We start from the raw sequence: 19,008 nt of genomic DNA, 5'->3' as shown, positions 1-19,008 counted from the left end.
GTTATTCTTTGTTCCCTAGCAAATGTTAGGATAATGCACTAACTGCAGGCAATGAGCATAACAGGTTGCCTGGTGGAGCTGCCAGCTACTCTTCCAAATGTTATTTTTAATTTAATAAGCTCTTGGCATGCCAAGCCACATCTTACACTTCCCAAATGCTTTATGTAGCTCACAACTCCCAAAACTCTACCACACCGAGTTGCTTTGAACAAATGATGACAGCAAGTTCTTCCCTCAAAGTATCCCTATCTGCCAGTAGGTGCCATTCCATAGCTTCACTCTGATAGAAAATGAAGTGAGTTTAGGAGTCTAATTTGTGTGTAAATACTCTGAGGGTTGATTCATACCTCACGTACATTAGCTCATTAATATGTAGGTCTGCTGCAGAAAGAAAAGTTTTACTGATCCCAGGCCAACCTAGACAATTTGCAGTCTGAAGTTAAGGGCAGGATCTGTCCATAGCTGTCAACCTTCCCTTTTTTTTTGCTGGAATAATTCCCTTATTCCAGCACCATTTCCCACTGCTATCCCGGATTGTTAGATATCCTGTAGACTGTCCCCGGGACAGGTGAGGCTGCTGATCCCTTATTTTTGAGGCTTCTGATCCCTTATTTTCAAATCTGAAAGTTGACAGCTATGGATCTGCCCCAGCCGCCCCACAATTCCACTGGAATGGTGACAGAACAGGATCCTTCATCTCACCTGTGTTCCAACAGAGGGCAAATGACCAGGAGGTCTCAGGAGAAATAGCTGGAGGGTTTCCATTGCGGCACCACCCAAATTCCCTTGCATTATCATAGGAGAATAATCAATTTATTCTTCTCAGTTCCATGTCTGAATCTATCATTTGACTGGCAGATTGCAATGCAATACATTATTCTGCTAGAATGCCTTCCCCAATGCCTCACACATTTGTGTATGAATGTGCGTTTATGTTTGAAAGAACAAATCCTTCCGAAGCGTAATTATGAGTAGAGATGCTGGGTTGCTTAACCATAGTTCTGCAACCCCATATTTCTGACTGAAATTTGAAGATACCATCTTTTCGTTGTTGGGTGGAGCAGGTGGGCTGGGGAAGGAAGTGGATGAGTGGATGAGAAGGAAAGGAAGAAGAAGGCGAAGCTACGTTGCTTCTGGTATTCACTGAGCTTGCAGTGGCATCCCAGTCTATGCTTTGATTCATACAACACTCTTTTTGTATAATTTAATCTTACAGAGAAGGGTCAAAGATGTGATATCACCAATTGTATTTGAAGCTGCGTATGATCTTGGAGACCATATCACGGCAAAGGAGGAAAAGGAATTGCCTTCACTCAAGCCTGTTCTTAGATGGAAGAGAGGGCAGAAGATGGCTCAGAGAAACCAGGTGAGGTACCAGATGATCTTCCTGTTAAAAATGGATAAATAACAACACCAGGAGAATCTAGGATGGAAAGAACTGCTGTTCCCTTCTTTGCACTCAAGCTCATGTTTACTGTTAAATAGTGGGTAGGCATAGCAGACGACGCAGCGATTTCTCCAAAGCAGCTCTTTATTTGTAAGCTGGAACAGAACTGAACAGCAAACAGCTCAGCCAGCCAGCTTTTATAGGCAGCCAGCTGTCAGGGGATGGTTAGCTGCTTGTGCTTAAAATTGTGCCCCTTCAGAGTTTGTGCGACCCCACAAACCTCTGTGTGTGACAGAGCTCCTCAGACATGTCTGCTCTAGTCACTAGTAGAGTCTGACAGTGGCTGTCTGCGGAAGCGCTTCCAGCAAAGAAGTTCCTTAACGGAAACGCGTCTCCTGGACTCACGACGTGGCAGCTTCCGGCGAAGCATGGGTCTCCCTGCAGTAGCTTCTGACACCTCCCCGCTATTTTCGCTCGAAGTGTCTCTCACCCCTTTCTCTCCCCTGCTGCTTCCTGCCTGGGCTGCTGCGTCTCTCTCAGCATTACTGAGATCCTCCTCCAGAGACCCCGCGCTCCCCCTGCTGGTCCCTGCTTTGGCTGTTGACTCTCTCCCAGTCTCTGGGAGCCTTACCACTTCCCTTTCCTCCGATGTCAGTTCCCTGACATCCACCTCCCCTCCAGGGCCCCCCTCTCCCCCGCCCCTACTTTCTCCTCTGGGCGGTGAGGAGCTGAAACCCCTAAAAGAATCCTCTTCATCTTCAGACGTCTCGAACAATTCCCTCCATCGGTCTTCGTTCCGACTCGCTGAATCCTCCTCCACCTCGGAATCAGAGAACCCCTCCAACTCTTCTTCGTCGTCGGTGGTGGCGAAGTATTCCCTCCGGAACCTTGCCACTGGCTGGGGTTTTCTAGGGAATCTCTGATGAAAAGTTTCAATCAAAACCTCGTCATCTACATCCTCTGCCCTGACCCAGGTGTTTTCCGACTCCGGCTCCCCTTCCCACATTACCAAATACTCTACTTGCTCTCCCCTCCACCTGGAATCGAGAATCTCCGCTACATGGTAGCTGTGTTCTTTTTCCTCCATAGCTGGTCCCCTATTGACCCTCCCCTCTCTGTCCCCTATATACGGTGACAGCAATGATCTGTGGAACACTGGGTGCAACTTCATGTGGTTCGGTAACCGGAGTCTGAAAGCCACTGGGTTGACCTGTTGCGTGACTTCAAATGGGCCCAGTCTTTTGGGTCTTAACTTCTTACAACCTCCTTTAAATGGTAACCCTTGGGTGGACAGCCACACCTGGTCCCCCACCCTAATGCTTTCCCCTTCCCTTCTGGTTTTGTCTGCCTGCCTCTTATATTCCTCCTTCGCCCTGTTTAAATTAAGTTGGAGCTGGCGATGGATCGCTTCCATTTCTTCAACGAACTGTTCTGCGGCAGGAACGCTCCAGTTCTCCCCCTCCCCCCCTGGGAAGGCTCGGGGATGACACCCGTGATTGGCCAAAAAAGGGCTCATCCCCGTGGACACGTTCTCTGCATTGTTATAGGCAAATTCTGCCAACGCCAGCTTCTCCACCCAATCATTCTCTCTGTCATTCACATAACACCTCAAATATTGCTGGAGGACACCATTAGCTCTTTCCGCCTGCCCATTGGTTTCTGGATGACGGGCAGTGGAAAAATTCACCTCTACGTGCAATAAGCTCATGAGCTTCCTCCAGAACCTGGAAGTAAATTGTTTCCCTCGGTCCGAAACCACCCTCAAGGGGGCACCATGCAACCTAAACACATTTTCCACAAACAATTTAGCGGTTTCTTCTGCTGTGACCGCATGTGAGCAGGCTATAAAGTGGGCCATCTTGGTTAACAGGTCTACCACAACCATAATGGCTGTCTTCCCTTTGGACCTGGGCAGATCAGTCATGAAATCTATTGCCACTGCCTCCCATGGTCTTTCCGGCGTGGGTAGTGGTTCTAATAAACCTGCCGGTGCCCGCCTCTCCCCCTTGGCTCGTTGACATCGGTCACACCCTCTCACATATTCCCGCACATCTTCCCTGACCTTGGGCCACCAGAATTCCCTGGTAACCAGCCACATGGTTTTGTGTTGCCCAAAATGCCCTGCTGTGGGGCTATCGTGCAGTTGCTTGAGTACCTTTTCCCTCAATTCCCCTTCAGGTATGTATAACGCTCCCTTGTAGTACAACGCCCTGTTTCTCTCCTCAAAACCCCCGGGTTTGTCTCCCTCCCTCCTGAGACCCCTGAGTTTGTCCTGGGCGTATTCATCCTGCACCGTTCCCTCTACCAGTTCCCTTTGCCCCACCAAAGCCGCCCCACACACCCAGCGGTCCTCGGGAATAACATGGGTCTCTTCGGGTGCACCCTCTCCCTCCAAATATTCAGGTTTGCGTGAGAGAGCGTCCGCCCTAACGTTCTCCGGGCCTGGTACGTAACAAATCTCAAAGTTAAATTTGGAGAACTCCTGGGCCCATCTCAACTGCCTTTGGTTGAGCACTCGCGCAGTTCTCCAATACTCTAGATTCTTATGGTCCGTGCACACTTGCACCTTCTGTTGTGCACCAATTAGTAGGTGCCTCCATCTCCGGAAGGCCTCATAAATCGCAAGAAGTTCCCGGTCATGCACCGTGTAGTTTCTCTCAGATTTGTTCAGCTTTCGCGAAAAGAAGGCACACGGTCGCCACTCTGACCCCTCCTTCCCCGGCTGCAGAAGAAGCACCGCCCCTATGGCTCTGTCCGAAGCGTCTGTTTCGACCCTCAGCTTTTTTTGTAAATCCACATGTAGAAGTTGTTCGTCAGAGGCGAAGGCCCTTTTCAGTTCCTCAAACGCTCGCTCCGCCTCCCCCGTCCAAACAAACTTCTTTTTGCTGCTGAGACAGTCCGTGATGGGCGCCGTCAGGTGGGCGAAGTTTCGGATGAACTTACGATAAAAGTTTCCAAACCCTAGGAACCTCTGCACATCCTTCTTGGTCTTGGGTGTTTTCCATTCCAGCACCGCTTGAACCTTGCCGGGGTCCATGGCCAACCCCTTGTCTGACAAGCGGTACCCCAGGAATTCCACCTCCTTGGTATGAAACTGACACTTTTCCAGTTTCACCCACAGTCTGTTGGCTTGCAGCCTGCTCAACACTTCTCTGACGTCTCTCACATGTTGCTCCTCATTCTCCGAATACACCAACACGTCATCTAAGAAGGCCACGCAATTCTTGTAGAGCAAAGGCCCCAGTACATGGTTCATAAAGGCTTGAAAACACGCGGAGCCTGTTTGTAATCCAAAAGGCATAACGAGGTATTCAAATGCCCCCAAAGGGGTGAACATGGTGGTCTTCCATTCATCCCCTTTCCTTATACGTATCAGGTTGTACGCCCCCCTTAGGTCCAGCTTTGTAAAAATCTTTCCTTTTCGCACCCTGGTCAAAATATCATCAATCCTGGGCATAGGAAAAGCCGCCGGCTCTGTCACTGCATTTAGGGCCCGAAAGTCACATACCAGCCTCGGCTTGTCCGTGTTTTTTTTATCCACAAAAAACACTGGGCTACCCCCCGCTGCCTTGGACTCTCTGATGAAGCCTCTCTTCAGGTTCTTGTCAATGAACGCTCGCAACTCCTGCATCTCCCTGTCTGACATGGCATACAACTTGCCTACAGGAAGCTGTGCTCCAGGGAGTAAATTGATCTGGCAATCAAAGGGCCTATGCGGGGGTAGTTGGTCCGCTTCCTTCTCGCTGAACACGTCGCTGAGATCAGCATACTGTGGTGGCACCTTCCCCTTCTCCATCACTTCCGTCCCTGCTAGGGTGGCTTGGGCCCCTGCTGACCCCTTTTCCCCCCTGCAGTGTTCTAAGCAATGTGCTGAACCGAAGGAAACCACTCTTTGATGCCAGCCCACCAGCGGATCATGTAGGGCTAGCCAGCTCATTCCCAAAATAATGGGAGCGCCTCCCCAAGGTGGCCACATTAAACGCTATCAGTTCTGTGTGCCTTGCCACCCTCATTATCATTGGGACGGTCTGCAAGCTGACGCCTCCTCCCAACAGTTCCCTGCCATCAATCGTGGTCACCTGCAGGGGGTTGCTTAAAGGGATAGTCTGTATCTGGTGCTCAGCAGCAAACTCCTTGCTCATGAAATTGCAGGAGCTGCCTGAGTCCAACAGCGCCTTTATTTTTAGGGGGTGTCCATTTTGCAGCTCTAGAGACACTTCAAGCACTAGAGCAGGTCGAGGAGCTTCTGGCACTGGCACTTGGGGAAGGGGCACTTTCACTGCTCTTTGGCCTGGCTGCAGTGCCCTGCTGGCAACCAGGCGTTGGCTTTTACCTGCTCCGTTTCTCCCTGCTCTTCCCCCTCAACAGCTCCCACCATCCCTTGCCATTCCTTCCTCTGGGGGCAGACTCTGGCAAAGTGGCCTGGCTGTTGGCAGAGATAGCATTTCCGGGCTCCCTTTCCCTCCTTCTTCGCCCCCTCACTGGGCTTTGAAACTGCGCGCGCGCGGGCTGTTCCGATTTCCATCGGCTCTGCCGGCGGGAAAGCTGGCTCAGGAATGTCTGGAATGCGTAACTCCTTCCAACGTTCCCCTCTCCCTTCCCGCCTCTCCAAGGCTCTTGCCTCCTGGCGCGCTCCAATGGTCAGCGCAGATTTGGTCAGCTGATCCATAGACCCCGCCCTGGGGCTCCTGGCCAGCTCGTCTTTCACAGCTGAAGAAAGACCTTCTTCAAATAGCATCTGAATGGGTGCCGCCGATAAATCCCACCCCAATCTGTGAATCAGCATGGTAAATTCAGTCCAGTACTCACGGACAGATCTGCTTCCCTGCTTGCAAGCCATTAGCTGTCTGCGTACCAACCCTTCCTCAATATCGCTGGAAAACATGATATCCATTGCACGAAAGAATTTCATAGTGTCCTTTAGGATATCGTTGTGCGTTGCCATCAGGGGTCGAACCCAGACCCGCGCCCCCTTCTCAAGATGCCCAATTACGAACGCAACTCGCGATTCCTCATCAGGGAACTCATCAAACTGCACATTCAGAGCATATTGCATCTCAGTCCTAAAGGCATGGTAATCCTTGGGGTCCCCCCCAAACTTCTGCACCAATCCTGGTACCTTTCTGGGGAACTGAGTGGTTCTCCCCTTTTTGTCAGCATCCTGAGCCCTTCTCTCCTCGAGCCTCGCCGTCTGCAGCGCAAGATGGACCTCCAGAGCTTGATACCTTTCTTCCAAGCTTGGACCAGCTCCAACCCCTGCGTCTCCGGTTCCGACTGGGTTGCTCATGATGCTTTCTCCTGCACAGGCAGCGTACAGAGTCTGTCAGACTGCTGTCAGGGGATGGTTAGCTGCTTGTGCTTAAAATTGTGCCCCTTCAGAGTTTGTGCGACCCCACAAACCTCTGTGTGTGACAGAGCTCCTCAGACATGTCTGCTCTAGTCACTAGTAGAGTCTGACAGTGGCTGTCTGCGGAAGCGCTTCCAGCAAAGAAGTTCCTTAACGGAAACGCGTCTCCTGGACTCACGACGTGGCAGCTTCCGGCGAAGCATGGGTCTCCCTGCAGTAGCTTCTGACACCTCCCCGCTATTTTCGCTCGAAGTGTCTCTCACCCCTTTCTCTCCCCTGCTGCTTCCTGCCTGGGCTGCTGCGTCTCTCTCAGCATTACTGAGATCCTCCTCCAGAGACCCCGCGCTCCCCCTGCTGGTCCCTGCTTTGGCTGTTGACTCTCTCCCAGTCTCTGGGAGCCTTACCACTTCCCTTTCCTCCGATGTCAGTTCCCTGACACCAGCTGTCAACATTGTAGCAACAACAACCCAGGGTTTTCCGCCTAAAGTACCGTATTTTTCACTTTATAAGATGCACCAGACCACAAGACGCACCTAGTTTTTGGAGGAGGAAAACAAGAAAAAAAATATTCTGAATTTCAGAAGCCAGAACAGCAAGAGGGATCGCTGCGCAGCGAAAGCAGCAATCCCTATTTCTGTTCTGGCTTCTGGGATAGCTGCGCAGCCTGCATTCGCTCCATAAGACGCACACACATTTCCCCTTACTTTTTAGGAGGGAAAAAGGGGGTCTTATAGAGCAAAAAAATACGGTAACTGATGTGGACCTGAGTGAAAACTATATACACGATACTCCTGGTGGCCAGGGTGAGAAGTTGCAATACATAACATTTACCATGCCAAGTAACACCAGATTTAGAAAGGAGATTGTTGCCATCATGGATTTATTGAGGGACAGGCAGTCTGAGAGCTTGCATTCAGTCTTTCTGAGCACTGTACAATGTTTCTAGTCTTTACTGCTGCATAAGTGTGATTGCACAAATACCTCCCCCTGCCCCATAACTTGTATTTGTTTTTATTCACCACCACATATTACACACTATTTTTTTTAAAAAAAGAAACCTTCAAGCAGATGATCAGAATGAACTATGATGAATAAGACGCTGGGTATTCACTTGCTGCCTGTTCAGAAGAGTGGTCTCCCATCTGTATTCCAAATTTCATATTGTTAAAAATAGTGGCTTCCAACTGGTACAAATAAATGAATCTTAACTGAATACCGCTTTTGCCAGAGGGCAGAAGTGTGTGAGCGTTTCCTGAGGAATGTGGCTCCTGTCACTGGGTAGTTTTTCTTACAGCCTGTAATTTTGTAAACCAAAGTCAAATGAAATAACATTAAACATATTGGGGGGGGGGGGAACTGTAAGGTTTTAGACTTGGCATGGTGTTTGTTGTTTTGCTCCACAAAAACTATGGATTGGGGATGTTATTATTATTATTTTTTGCATTTAGGTATTACCTAATACAAGATGCCTCTAGGCAAAACTGCACACAACACTGCAAGGAACAATTTCCTGAAACACATTAATCAACATCAATGACAACATTCCCACTTAAACAGAGGACTAAACACAAAATCCCCATTCAGAATATTAACATATTCTGAGAAAGATGGCACTCTAAAGCACAAAAAACTGCTACTGCTGCAGCTAAATCTATTAAGATATGAGGAGTATATGGAGAAGGCAAATCTGTATGAGGAGAAGGCAAATCTTCATCCGGCATCCAAAGGGTTGTAAAGCGAGCACCATGCAAGTGTCCCTGAGGAGAGCATTCCAAAGGGAGGGGGCCAACACTGAGAAGTCCCGCTCTTTTCTTGCTACCACCTGAATTTGAGCAAGAGGGAACTCCACAGATGCCCTTAAGGTCCAAGTAGGCTGCTTGAAAGGCTAGTCTAGTGTGGAATCAATTTAGGGTTGTGCCTTCCATTCGGCAGATGATAATAATAATAATAATAATAATAATAATAATAATAATAATAATAATATAGTGGTATATCAGGTTAAGTACTTAATTCGTTCTGGAGGTCCGTACTTAACCTGAAACTGTTCTTAACTTGAAGCACCACTTTAGCTAATGGGGCCTCCTGCTGCTGCCACGCTGCCAGAGGACGATTTCTGTTCTCATCCTGAAGCAAAGTTCTTAACCTGAAGCACTATTTCTGGGTTAGCGGAGTCTGTAACCTGAAGCGTATGTAACCTGAAGCGTATGTAACCCGAGGTACCACTGTAATTTATTATTTGTACCCCACCCATCTGGCTGGGCTTCCCAGCCACTCTCAGCGGCTTCCGACAAAGATTAAAAATACATTAAAATGTCACACATTAAAAACTTGTAGGTGGAAGCCTCAGTCTGATGGTTTTGAGTGTCATGAAAAAACGCCACATGGTTATTTGTTTTATTATTGCTGTAGTTTTATTGTCAGGGAGGTGAACTTGTGGGATGTGTCTTCCAGTGGTTACGACTCGGCTGCTCCTTATCATATAGAGAGCTTCCTAAGCCAGGTTTGAGGATGGTGAGAAAACTCTCCACACAATAGGGAGAAGTCCCACAGCAACCAAAGGTTACAGCACACTGTGGAAACTCTCTATGAGGAAGTGGCTGGGGAGCAGATAGGATGCTTTGTAGACCAGCCCTGATATCATCCAGGATGGCAACAGAGGAATTTCACGAGGGGCAGGGAAGGCAGTGACCAGTTTCGCAGGCATAGCATTGTTCATTATCCTTCCGAACATCTGCGACATGTAGGAGTAAAATTATTTGATGCTGAGAATGTACTCTGATGTTGGGTAGAGCAGAGAAGTTGTCAGTGTTACTCCCAATATGTCCAAGATACAGATATTGCCTTTATTACAGGAAACTGCTTTCTCCAACCCCTCCCTTTTGGTCTAATTGAATATAATGGTCCCCTCCCCCATATTTTGGTTGAGTGGAATCCCTAATGCATCCAGACCCACCCACATATACTTGCCTGGCTTCTGATGTCGGAATTCAGTGGTCAGAGTGAACCCAAAGTTGGCAGTGAATGGACCCTTCCCATGCCAGGAAATCTAAACATGATCCCACCCAGCTTTCGAATACAATTGGCTTGAACTGGGCTTTCAAATGGTCTGTCCTTTAATGAATCAGGCCTGCATGCGGGAGGGAAAGCCAGACTGATAGGCTTGGAAGTAATTTAGTCATGACTTGGACAAGAAAGCGTCTAGAAGCATTTCTGACTTTGAAAGGTCTGCAGTTAATTAACTTGAGCAACAAAACCGTACAGAACGGCCATTGCCTTTATGCTAAATGTGACTTGTGTATTTGCAAAACCATTCACTTATGCAGACTGGGGCACCGACTTTTGGTTTCTCCTTTGTAACAGAGGTCATGTGATTGGCAGGTGGGTTGCTCCACCCACCTATCAAACAAGTCCCTTGCACAGCACTTCCCAAGGGTCCAGCAAGCTGAAAATCTAGGCAAAATGCAGAGCACAGAACTGGCAAAGTTGCTTTCTGCAAGGATCAGCTGTGCAATTTAGTTCCCTGTGGGAACTCAGCACCATGGCAAGCTAATAGAGTCAAACTCAGTGCCCATCAACTGCTTTCTGCAGGTTCAGCTGTATGGCCACGTTCCTGTAGCCAAGTCAAGTGCTTATAAATGAGATGTATGAAGTGCTTAGGCTCCTTTTCAGTGCTTTTGTTCTGGAAATACTCAGCGGTACACAATACCAGCACCTCCCCGCCTTCAAATATTGTGGTGACCCTTGTGGTCGCTTCCACCTCTATGGTTCTTCTGCTTCCTGGAGCTTTCAGTGGGTGTGGAAGAAGGGGAAAAGGAAAAATGTGGGGCAGAAGGGGCCTCTGTGAGCCTGTGTGTACGCGACAGGGCAGGCGGCTGTGTCTGGTCAAGTGGCAGACATTTTGGGGGGTGCCGCAGTGTACCCCCTGTGAAAAGGGTGGTGGATTCAGAAGGCGGATCGCCATGAACCTGGTGAACGCAGGCAACTTTTTACAGGGGAAAAAGGCATTGCTCCTTTTCTGATTTATCATTTTTCTCGCGGCAGCCTGGTTTGGCAGCGCAGGGCTTTGTGCCTGGGCTGCCCCTTTTCTGCTACCCAATACTGACCCTTCGCCCCATGAAATGGAACATTTTCCTGGCAGGTCAAGGAATTTTACAGCTGTTCCTGTTCACCTCTTGCAAGAGCACGCCTGCTTTGTTTAATAGAAGGATTCCTTCTTCTGCATTTATAGCTCCTGAGGAATTTGCCCCCATTTACTTCACCTGCTATGACTCTCGATGGAAGTACTCTGCCAGTTATTTTGTCTTCTTGTAACCCGTGTCTGTAGTTAAATCCCGGAAAGTGTTCAGGAATGTTAATTACTTGTTGTCAGTGAGATGAAATCAGGTGCTTGGCACCATTCACACAACAAAATCTACCATAGCAATATCTAATTTTTAAAAAGTAGATCCCACAGCATATCAAACAGAGATTATTTGGTCTTCTTGTTTCCCCCCCTTCCCAGTAACGTTATTTTCTTAATTCTCATAGACTGTTTTTGAGAGGAATTGTCAGTCAGATGACTGTGCCGCTGATCTTAACCTTCAGGGGAAACTATTCCTATCCAGGTGAGTGCCACTTTTAAATGCTTGATTCATTTTTTTTTGGGGGGGGAATACTGGTTTAAACTGTCAGGACCTATATAATTATGTTTACATGCATAGAGGACACTCTATATTCAGAAAACTCTAGAGCTAAACTTTTTAATTCCTCCTTTCCCCAACTTTTTGTTTGCAGGATATTTCATACTGTTGGTTCAACCCCACCCCATGCTTATTTTATATATACAGTGGTGCCCCGCAAGATGAATGCCTCGCAAGACGGAAAACTCGCTAGACAAAAGAGTTTTCCGTTTTGGAGGTGCTTCGCAAAACAAATCTCCTATGGGCTTGCTTCGCAAGACGAAAATGTCTTGCGAGTTCCTGCGGGTTTTTTTCCCTTCCCCCCCTTTTTCTAAGCCGCTAAGCCGCTTATCAGCTGATCCGATAAGCTGATAAGCCGCTAAAAGCCGCTAAAAGCCGCTAATAGCGCTAATAGCGCTAATCCTCTAATCCGTCAATGGGCTTGCTTCGCAAGACAAAAAAACCGCTAGACGAAGAGAATCACAGAACGGATTCTTTTCGTCTTGCAAGGCACCACTGTATATATATGAATTATTTGTGTGCGGCCTTTAATTTCAAAGAAATGCCAAGGCACTTTATGTTGCTTTATTGATGCTTCTCAGACGTTTCACATGCTTGGGTATGATTTCTGAGTATGACTGGGTATGATTTCTCCATTTGTCTCCCCTCCTCTTAGTTGAATGTAGTTACTGATACATTTCTGCAACTGTGCCAGCCACGTTGCCCAAACCTGTGTGCATTTGATCACAGGTCTGTCAGCAGCTGTCAGCTGTCAGGGAAGAGAGGAGTGGTATCTGGGGCCATGTTCAGAATATAAGAATAGCAAAAAGGCAGAGGCACAAAATGGGTTTGCCTGCGTGGCACTGCATACGCGAAAAGGGATACGGGCAGCAGGCGGAAAGAGCCCCTCTTGGTTATTAAAAAATAAAGCGGGCAGCAGAGTAAAATGGACAGGTGCCACCCCTGGAGCAGAATGGGCAGGCAGCTTCTAGCAGTGCAGCTGGAGAGCAAATCCTCCCTGAAGGACTATATAAATGGAATAGCACTCCATGCGGTGCCATGAGAAGGAGTGCGGCTTGACTGGGAGTGTTAATAGAAAAAGCAGAGCGGCTAGGCTCCTCGCATGGCTTCTGCATTCCCTGTGGGGGAGAGGCCGGAACAAGACTTGCGCATGGACTGTGTGTTGGTTTATGAAGACTGGGGGTGTGCAAGTGATTTTTTTTTTTTAGTAAAATTTTTATTGGTTTTTCACAGTTTTTATAAACACAAAACAATACACAATACAAACAAACACACACACAAACAAACATGTATAATTTCATATCGCTTTTTCTTAAACCTTACTTCGCTGACTTCCCCATACCTCCCCTTTCTACATCCCAATTTCCAAAATTATTTCAGCAAATCCTAACACTTGGTTTTATCAAATTTTCCCTTATTCTTTTCTTTTACTTAATCTTTTACAGCTGTAGTCTCCTTCCCCCCCCCTAAAACCACGACATTTTAGCATTCATTAATTTTACAATGTTTCTTGAGATAAACTTTAAATTTCTTCCAATCTTCTTCCGCCGTCTCTTTCCCCTGATCACGGATTCTGCCGGTCATTTCAGCCAGTCCCATATAGTCTATCACCTTCATCTGCCATTCTTCCAAAGTGGGTAGATCTTGTGTCTTCCAATGCTTTGCGATGAGTACTCTTGCTGCTGTGAGAGTGCAAGTGATCTTGGGATGGGAGACGAACTTGTTATAAATGACGGTTATTGATGGGAGAACTTCAAAAGCGGTTTTTCTTCCTCCAACGTATTTCAGCTACCTAAACTTTCCCTGCTCTTGTCATTAAAGCCAGAGTGAGTTTTATTTCCCAGCATATTCCTCTGCCCCACCCCCCGCAAATGCCGACATTTGCCTTGAAGGCCAATTGGCACCAAGTATTCAGAGACCCTTTCAGAATCTATCTTCCAGCTGTCATTCATTTGCAATCCCTCCGTACCATGCCAGGCTTTTCTCATTTTTCATCACTGCAAATAATGTGCATTGGGGGTGGAGGGTGGAGCAGAACGCCGAATCCCGAAATGGAAATTGGAGGACTTAATTGCGGTGCAGGAATTCCTTCCCAGTTAGTGTCAGATTCACAAGATGTCATTCCTTTGTTGTTTCTCGTAATAATTATAGTGCTAGCATTTCTGGAGTCCAAGTATATAAAGTGTTTGGATATCTATAAATATGGGTTGAGCCCAATCCAATGTCTTTGGATGGATCTGGGCAAGAGAGGTTAATTTGCTATAACCACTTAACTCGGAGTAAACAGCCATAAACTGAGTGCTGCTTTCTTCTGAGTAAGCATGCATAGGATTCCACTGTTAAATTAGGGGTGCCGTGCTAATCCACCAGGTCTTGTTTCTAATGCAGATAATTGGTGTCTCCGGGATGGTGCCAATTAGTCTGGACTTTGGTTACTTCTGCCAATTCTGGCCAGTGAATTGTGTTTGATAGTAAGATGCATGGACTTGACAGTGGACAGGAGTGGATTGCAGATGAAGATACCCATCCAACTGTGTATGTCTGTCAGCGCTGCATTATTTCAAAGAATTCTTGAGTGTAATTGATTACATATTCCCATCCTACAACCAGACACATCCAACCACCCGTATCTGCAGAAGATAAATGGGCACATATTTTAATTTTTTTTGTCACAGTCTGTTTTGGGGGAAGGTGAAGGTATCTTTACATTTTAAATATGTATATTTTGCCTTCATGCCTGACACAACAAAAGAAAATCAATGCATGGTAAATTCAATTTTTTTCTAAATAAACATTAAAAACATTTATACCCTACCCTTCAGCAGAACAACGAAAACTTAAAAGGTAGCTGAGAAATATAAAATGAATATCCTAGAAACAATCGTATTAGTAAGCTAGTTCATTAGGATTAGTGCTGCAACCAAGTGAGAGAAATTGTAATTGATCATCATCAGATTTTTAGTTAATTAATTTATTGATTAATTTGTGTTAAGATTAGAGCTGCAGCCTAGTTAAAGGAATTGTAGTTGATTAATCATCAGATTTTTAGCTGATTAATCAATTGATTAAATTTGCACAAGTTTACAATTCATAAAAATGCAATCTTTCTCTCTCTAAAAAAATTAAAATATTGAGTGTTATTTGGCAGATGAGTTTGCACATTATTTCCCTGTTGTGGGGGAAATGCCAGCTGACTCCAGTAGCCTAATTTAAATGTGTATACTGTATATATAGATAGATAGATAGATAGATAGATAGATAGATAGATAGATAGTTTGGGATTGCCTTAAGAGTTGTGGAGGAGTTGCCGTTTATTCCCATGCCAATATGTGCCACTCATTTGCCTTTCTGTAGAACTGAGAAGCACCCCAATGTCCATTTTTACTGTGTAAAAAAATCCACCCACCTGCTAAAAACTTGTACCATTATTAATAATGCTAAGGTGGAAAATTCATTCTTGATGTTGTTTGATTGGTGCAAAACTGGCTCCAGGTTTGATGGGGTATTGGGCATAGTGCCTTCTGGTGGGATCCCTCTTTCACTGACAGGCCCCACCAGGTAGTAGCTACAGAAACTCGCCAAGCAGAGATGCCAACTTGAATAAAATATTGGGGGATGGGGAGTCCCACGCTGCATAATTGATCCCAAGATGCAGCGCGCACACACCATTTGAATGGCAATGCCTATCAACTGGGGGTGGGGTGGCACCCTCAAATATTTTATGGGTGCTCCTGGTGGTGAAGGGACCTTGGTCCTTAGGAGTTGGCTCCTATGGCTCCAGCTGGGCCAGATTTAGGTTTGATGAGGCCCTAGGCTACTGAAGGTACTGCAGCCCTTTAAACGTCCAGCTCTCCTTTGTCAACAACAAATTGTCACTGGTTTTTGTGTTGAAAAAATGGACCTAATAGCTATCTAGAGCCATTTGCACATGCAGGATGTAGGCACCCTATATATAGAAATGAGCAAACCAGTGATATTTTAGGGAGCAGGCTAGCAGGCGGGGCCCATTACTTACATCATAGGAGCCTACACAGCACAAAACACTGCTGCTGTATGTAGGTTTTATTTTATTTGTTTTTTATCTTTTATTTTGGAAATGTACAGTGGTACCTTGGGATGCGAACGGGATCCGTTCTGGAGCCCCGTTCACATCCTGAATAGAACGTAAGCCGCGACAGTGAGTCTGCGCATGCATGGGTCACATTTCGCTGCTTCCGCACATGTGCGTGACGTCATTTTGACTGCGGATGCGCAAGCGTCAAAACACGGAAGTAACGCACTCTGTTACTTCCGGGTTGCCGCAGAGCACAACCTGAAAATACTTATCCTGGGACATTTGGGACAGTTGGACTTAAAAGGAACAAGAAACAAGATTTGGGCTCCACTTTTGAATATGGAGGTCTGGTTGGAAGAAACATAGACCCTATTGGGACAGAGCTTCTCCGAGACTTGATGTCTAATATAAAGGACTACCAAAAAAACCGGCAGAGGGACTGAGAGAGATTTGAGGGCCTCGGACGTGAGATCTCCAGGCTGATAGTTGACAGACAGGGACATTTTTTGGGGATCAAAACCGGGAAAGGGGGGGTGAGAGTTTTGGAATCCAAAGGGTGTATAATTATATGTTGTCTCTCTGTTATTTTGTTTTGTAATTAATATAAAAATTGGGAAATTTGTGGAAGGGAATTTGGGTCGACCTTAGAAAAGGGTGTAAAGAATGTAAAGAATGAGTATTGTTGTTTAAATTGAGGTCTATAAGTTAAAATTGGTTAATTAAGATGAATAATATTAAGGTAAAAGTTGGGGACAAGAACTTGCTGAGCTAACTATTGGAATTGGAATACAAGAAGTGGAGGTGTGGGGAAGTCAGGGAAAGATGTTAAGAAAATAAGGATCCGAAACTTTACTTGTTATTTGTGTTGTGTTTGTTTGTGTTTTTGTGTTTGTTTAAAAATTTGTGAAACTTTAATAAAAATGTATATATATATAAAAAAATGAAAATACTTATCCTGAAGCATATTTATCCCAAGGTATGACTGTACATCCATTTTTTTTCCTTTAATTTTTTGGGGGGCCCTCAAGAGAGTGGGGCCCTAAGCTATAGCTTGTTTAGCTTATACGTAAATCCGGCCCTGGTCTCCAAGGATGGCTGGGTGTAGCCATTTTCTTTCCCACAGTGCCCCAGTGGGCTTGAGCTAGTTTCATTCCAGGGCACTGAAGGAAATTAAAATGATGTCCATTAGTTCCTGCTGTTGGGGATCTGGGGCAAATATCGCTCCTGATCCTGAGCTACTGGGTGATCCGGCAGCTGCTGCAAAATGCCAGGAGCTGACTCTGGACCTGGTAGACGGGATAGTGTGGGACTTTGCTCAAAAAGTGTGGTCCATTTTTGAACTGGGTCCAACCCCCTTAAGTTGTGTCGGATTTTTAAATGGGTTTCATTTTCCACCAGCCTGATTCCTTCCTTGAGGGGTGGAAATCCTTACCCTGGGGAGGGAGAAACAGGTGGGAGAGACCTCTTGATTTTCATATAAGAAAGGCCCTGCAAGGCTTTTCCTTAATGGAGTATTGGTTTTGCCTGAGGTGTGTGCCTGGGGCTTTTTAGTTTTCTAAGTAAAGTATGCTGGAAATTATAATCTGTGCCTCTAAACCATTTTTTTTTTCGGGTATGGGTGTGTGTGGAGAGACCATTTCTGAATTGAGATGGGTAGGTTTTGCTCATCTCCACCCAGAAACAAAACTCACAACCCATTCAGATGCCCATATGAGGAAAAGGAAATGATAAAAAAAAGTTAAAGCTGTTCACCACTCCAGCAGAGATGGCAATCTTGGAATACAAGCTCATAAACTTTACTGTTGGTTGCAATAAAGAATTTGTTGCACAGTAGCGAGTGATTTATGTCAAGAAAAGAACTATACCCAAGCCAGATATTTTTAGCCAAGAAATGTATAAGCGCAAAAGAAAAATTCTCCAACAGCAGTTCTTCCATTTCAGCTCACCAGGTGACCTTTAAGAATCCCAATTTCAAATGTCATATAAGTTGACTGTATGCAAGGTTAGTAAACGAAGCTTATGCAGATGCTTAAAATCAAATCTACTGAGTCAGATTTATATTACAAAAAGCCAAACACAACTGTGCATTTATGGTGTTCTGGCTTTCATCACAAATTTTCAGCCTGTGCAATATCAAATGGGCCTGGATTTACTGTTTCTGGAGTTTAAATGCTCTCTTTGGCAAACCTTATATTGCAGGGACAGTATGGCAGTTATGCATGTACTAGGAATTGTACCATCTTCCCCAGGGCCCATTCATTTTATAGCCTTGAGCCATGCCACCAAATGGTTGAATTATTACCATATGTGATGAACAATGCAGAATGTGATCTATCAAAAAGTGTGTTCCTCGAGAGGCAGAAAATAGGTGGCAGACTTGCTACAATTTCTTTTGTGTGCAAGCACAATTTTAGCCATAAAACGCTTAATGAACTAATTTTTGCAGCCTGCTCAGGACTGCAAAAATGTAGAAGGCTTATCAAGCATTTTGCAACCCCCAGTACTAGTCAAGCACAATTAGATTTAGAATAGCAGCAAAATCCTGGAGCATTTAAATGAACCAAACTCCTCCACCAACAGCTCTCTTCTTTGCCAGTTTACCTCCTACTTGCACTTTTCCAAACCTATCGAAACTTAGAAGTTTTGGAGTGGGGAGAGAAAACCTGTAACTCATATTTCTTAAAATCTTATTCTCAGGGAGTGCTCAAAGAGATTTCCCACTACTCTTTCAAAGCTAATGTTCGTGAAACGCTTTGACCATTATTAACTGTCTTGTGGCTGCTGTTAAGACTGTCTCTTGTCCTGAAAATTTCTCCTTAAGCAAGCAACAGCTACGAGTCTGGTCAGCAGCACTATTTATTTGCAAACATAATACAAAAAGATGCACAGGAGCCAATATGGTATCAAGAATGTCCACATGTGGGACTGAAAACACAAAGGAGCAATGTGATGACAACAGTTTTACAGTTAACAGGCACTTCTGAGACCCTGTTCTTTGAGTGCTTTGCAGTTACTGTTTTAAAATCAAATTTATTTGCTCCCCAAAGTTGAATTCTGTCACCAGCATTAAGCATGTGAGTTTTCAGGGTCCTCCCTTTTAACTTTTCTGGTCAACTTAACTCCCTTACCTATGGATTCTACAGCTGCTTATATTTTATCACACATTGTTGACATATTGTCATTCATATCCTTTGCAACTGCGAGGCCTAGGAGCTGGCATTTTTAAAGGTGAAAGCTGAGAATCAAAAGAAGCGAAAGATTTGTGTGATGCCGATATCATATGTTTCTACGACCTTAGATTTATTTTTATTTAAAGTCTATAGCAGAGTAAAGAAATCAGAAACCACTTAATCCATTTTGTTATACCAGTAGAGTTATTGAAATGTTATTGGAAGTTACAAGGAATGTTAGAATATATCTCATGGGATGAATACTGCCAGGCTTTCTTGCACTAACAACTTATACATATATTACATTAGTCTGTCTCATCATCATCATCAAACCTTTATTGGCATCACTTACAAACATTCAGAATAAATAG

At 45.4% G+C, this 19,008-nt stretch overlaps 1 protein-coding gene across 1 annotated transcript in view; it reads left to right on the top strand.

Moving 5' to 3' along the window:
- The window catches only part of ITGA9 (integrin subunit alpha 9), a 241,243-nt gene that overhangs the window by 138,717 nt on the left and 83,518 nt on the right, over positions 1-19,008 (top strand). The window contains exons 16-17 of the mRNA XM_082192761.1: positions 1,217-1,366; positions 11,262-11,338. Of these exons, the coding sequence (XP_082048887.1) occupies positions 1,217-1,366; positions 11,262-11,338 (227 nt within the window). The remainder of the gene's footprint in view (positions 1-1,216; positions 1,367-11,261; positions 11,339-19,008) is intronic.

This window comes from Podarcis vaucheri (assembly GCF_965113315.1).
Source record: "Podarcis vaucheri genome assembly, chromosome: 12".
Classification (NCBI taxonomy): domain Eukaryota; kingdom Metazoa; phylum Chordata; class Lepidosauria; order Squamata; family Lacertidae; genus Podarcis; species Podarcis vaucheri.
The sequence above is the reverse complement of the archived record's forward strand: the minus strand, read 5'-3'. Positions and strand labels throughout refer to the sequence as shown.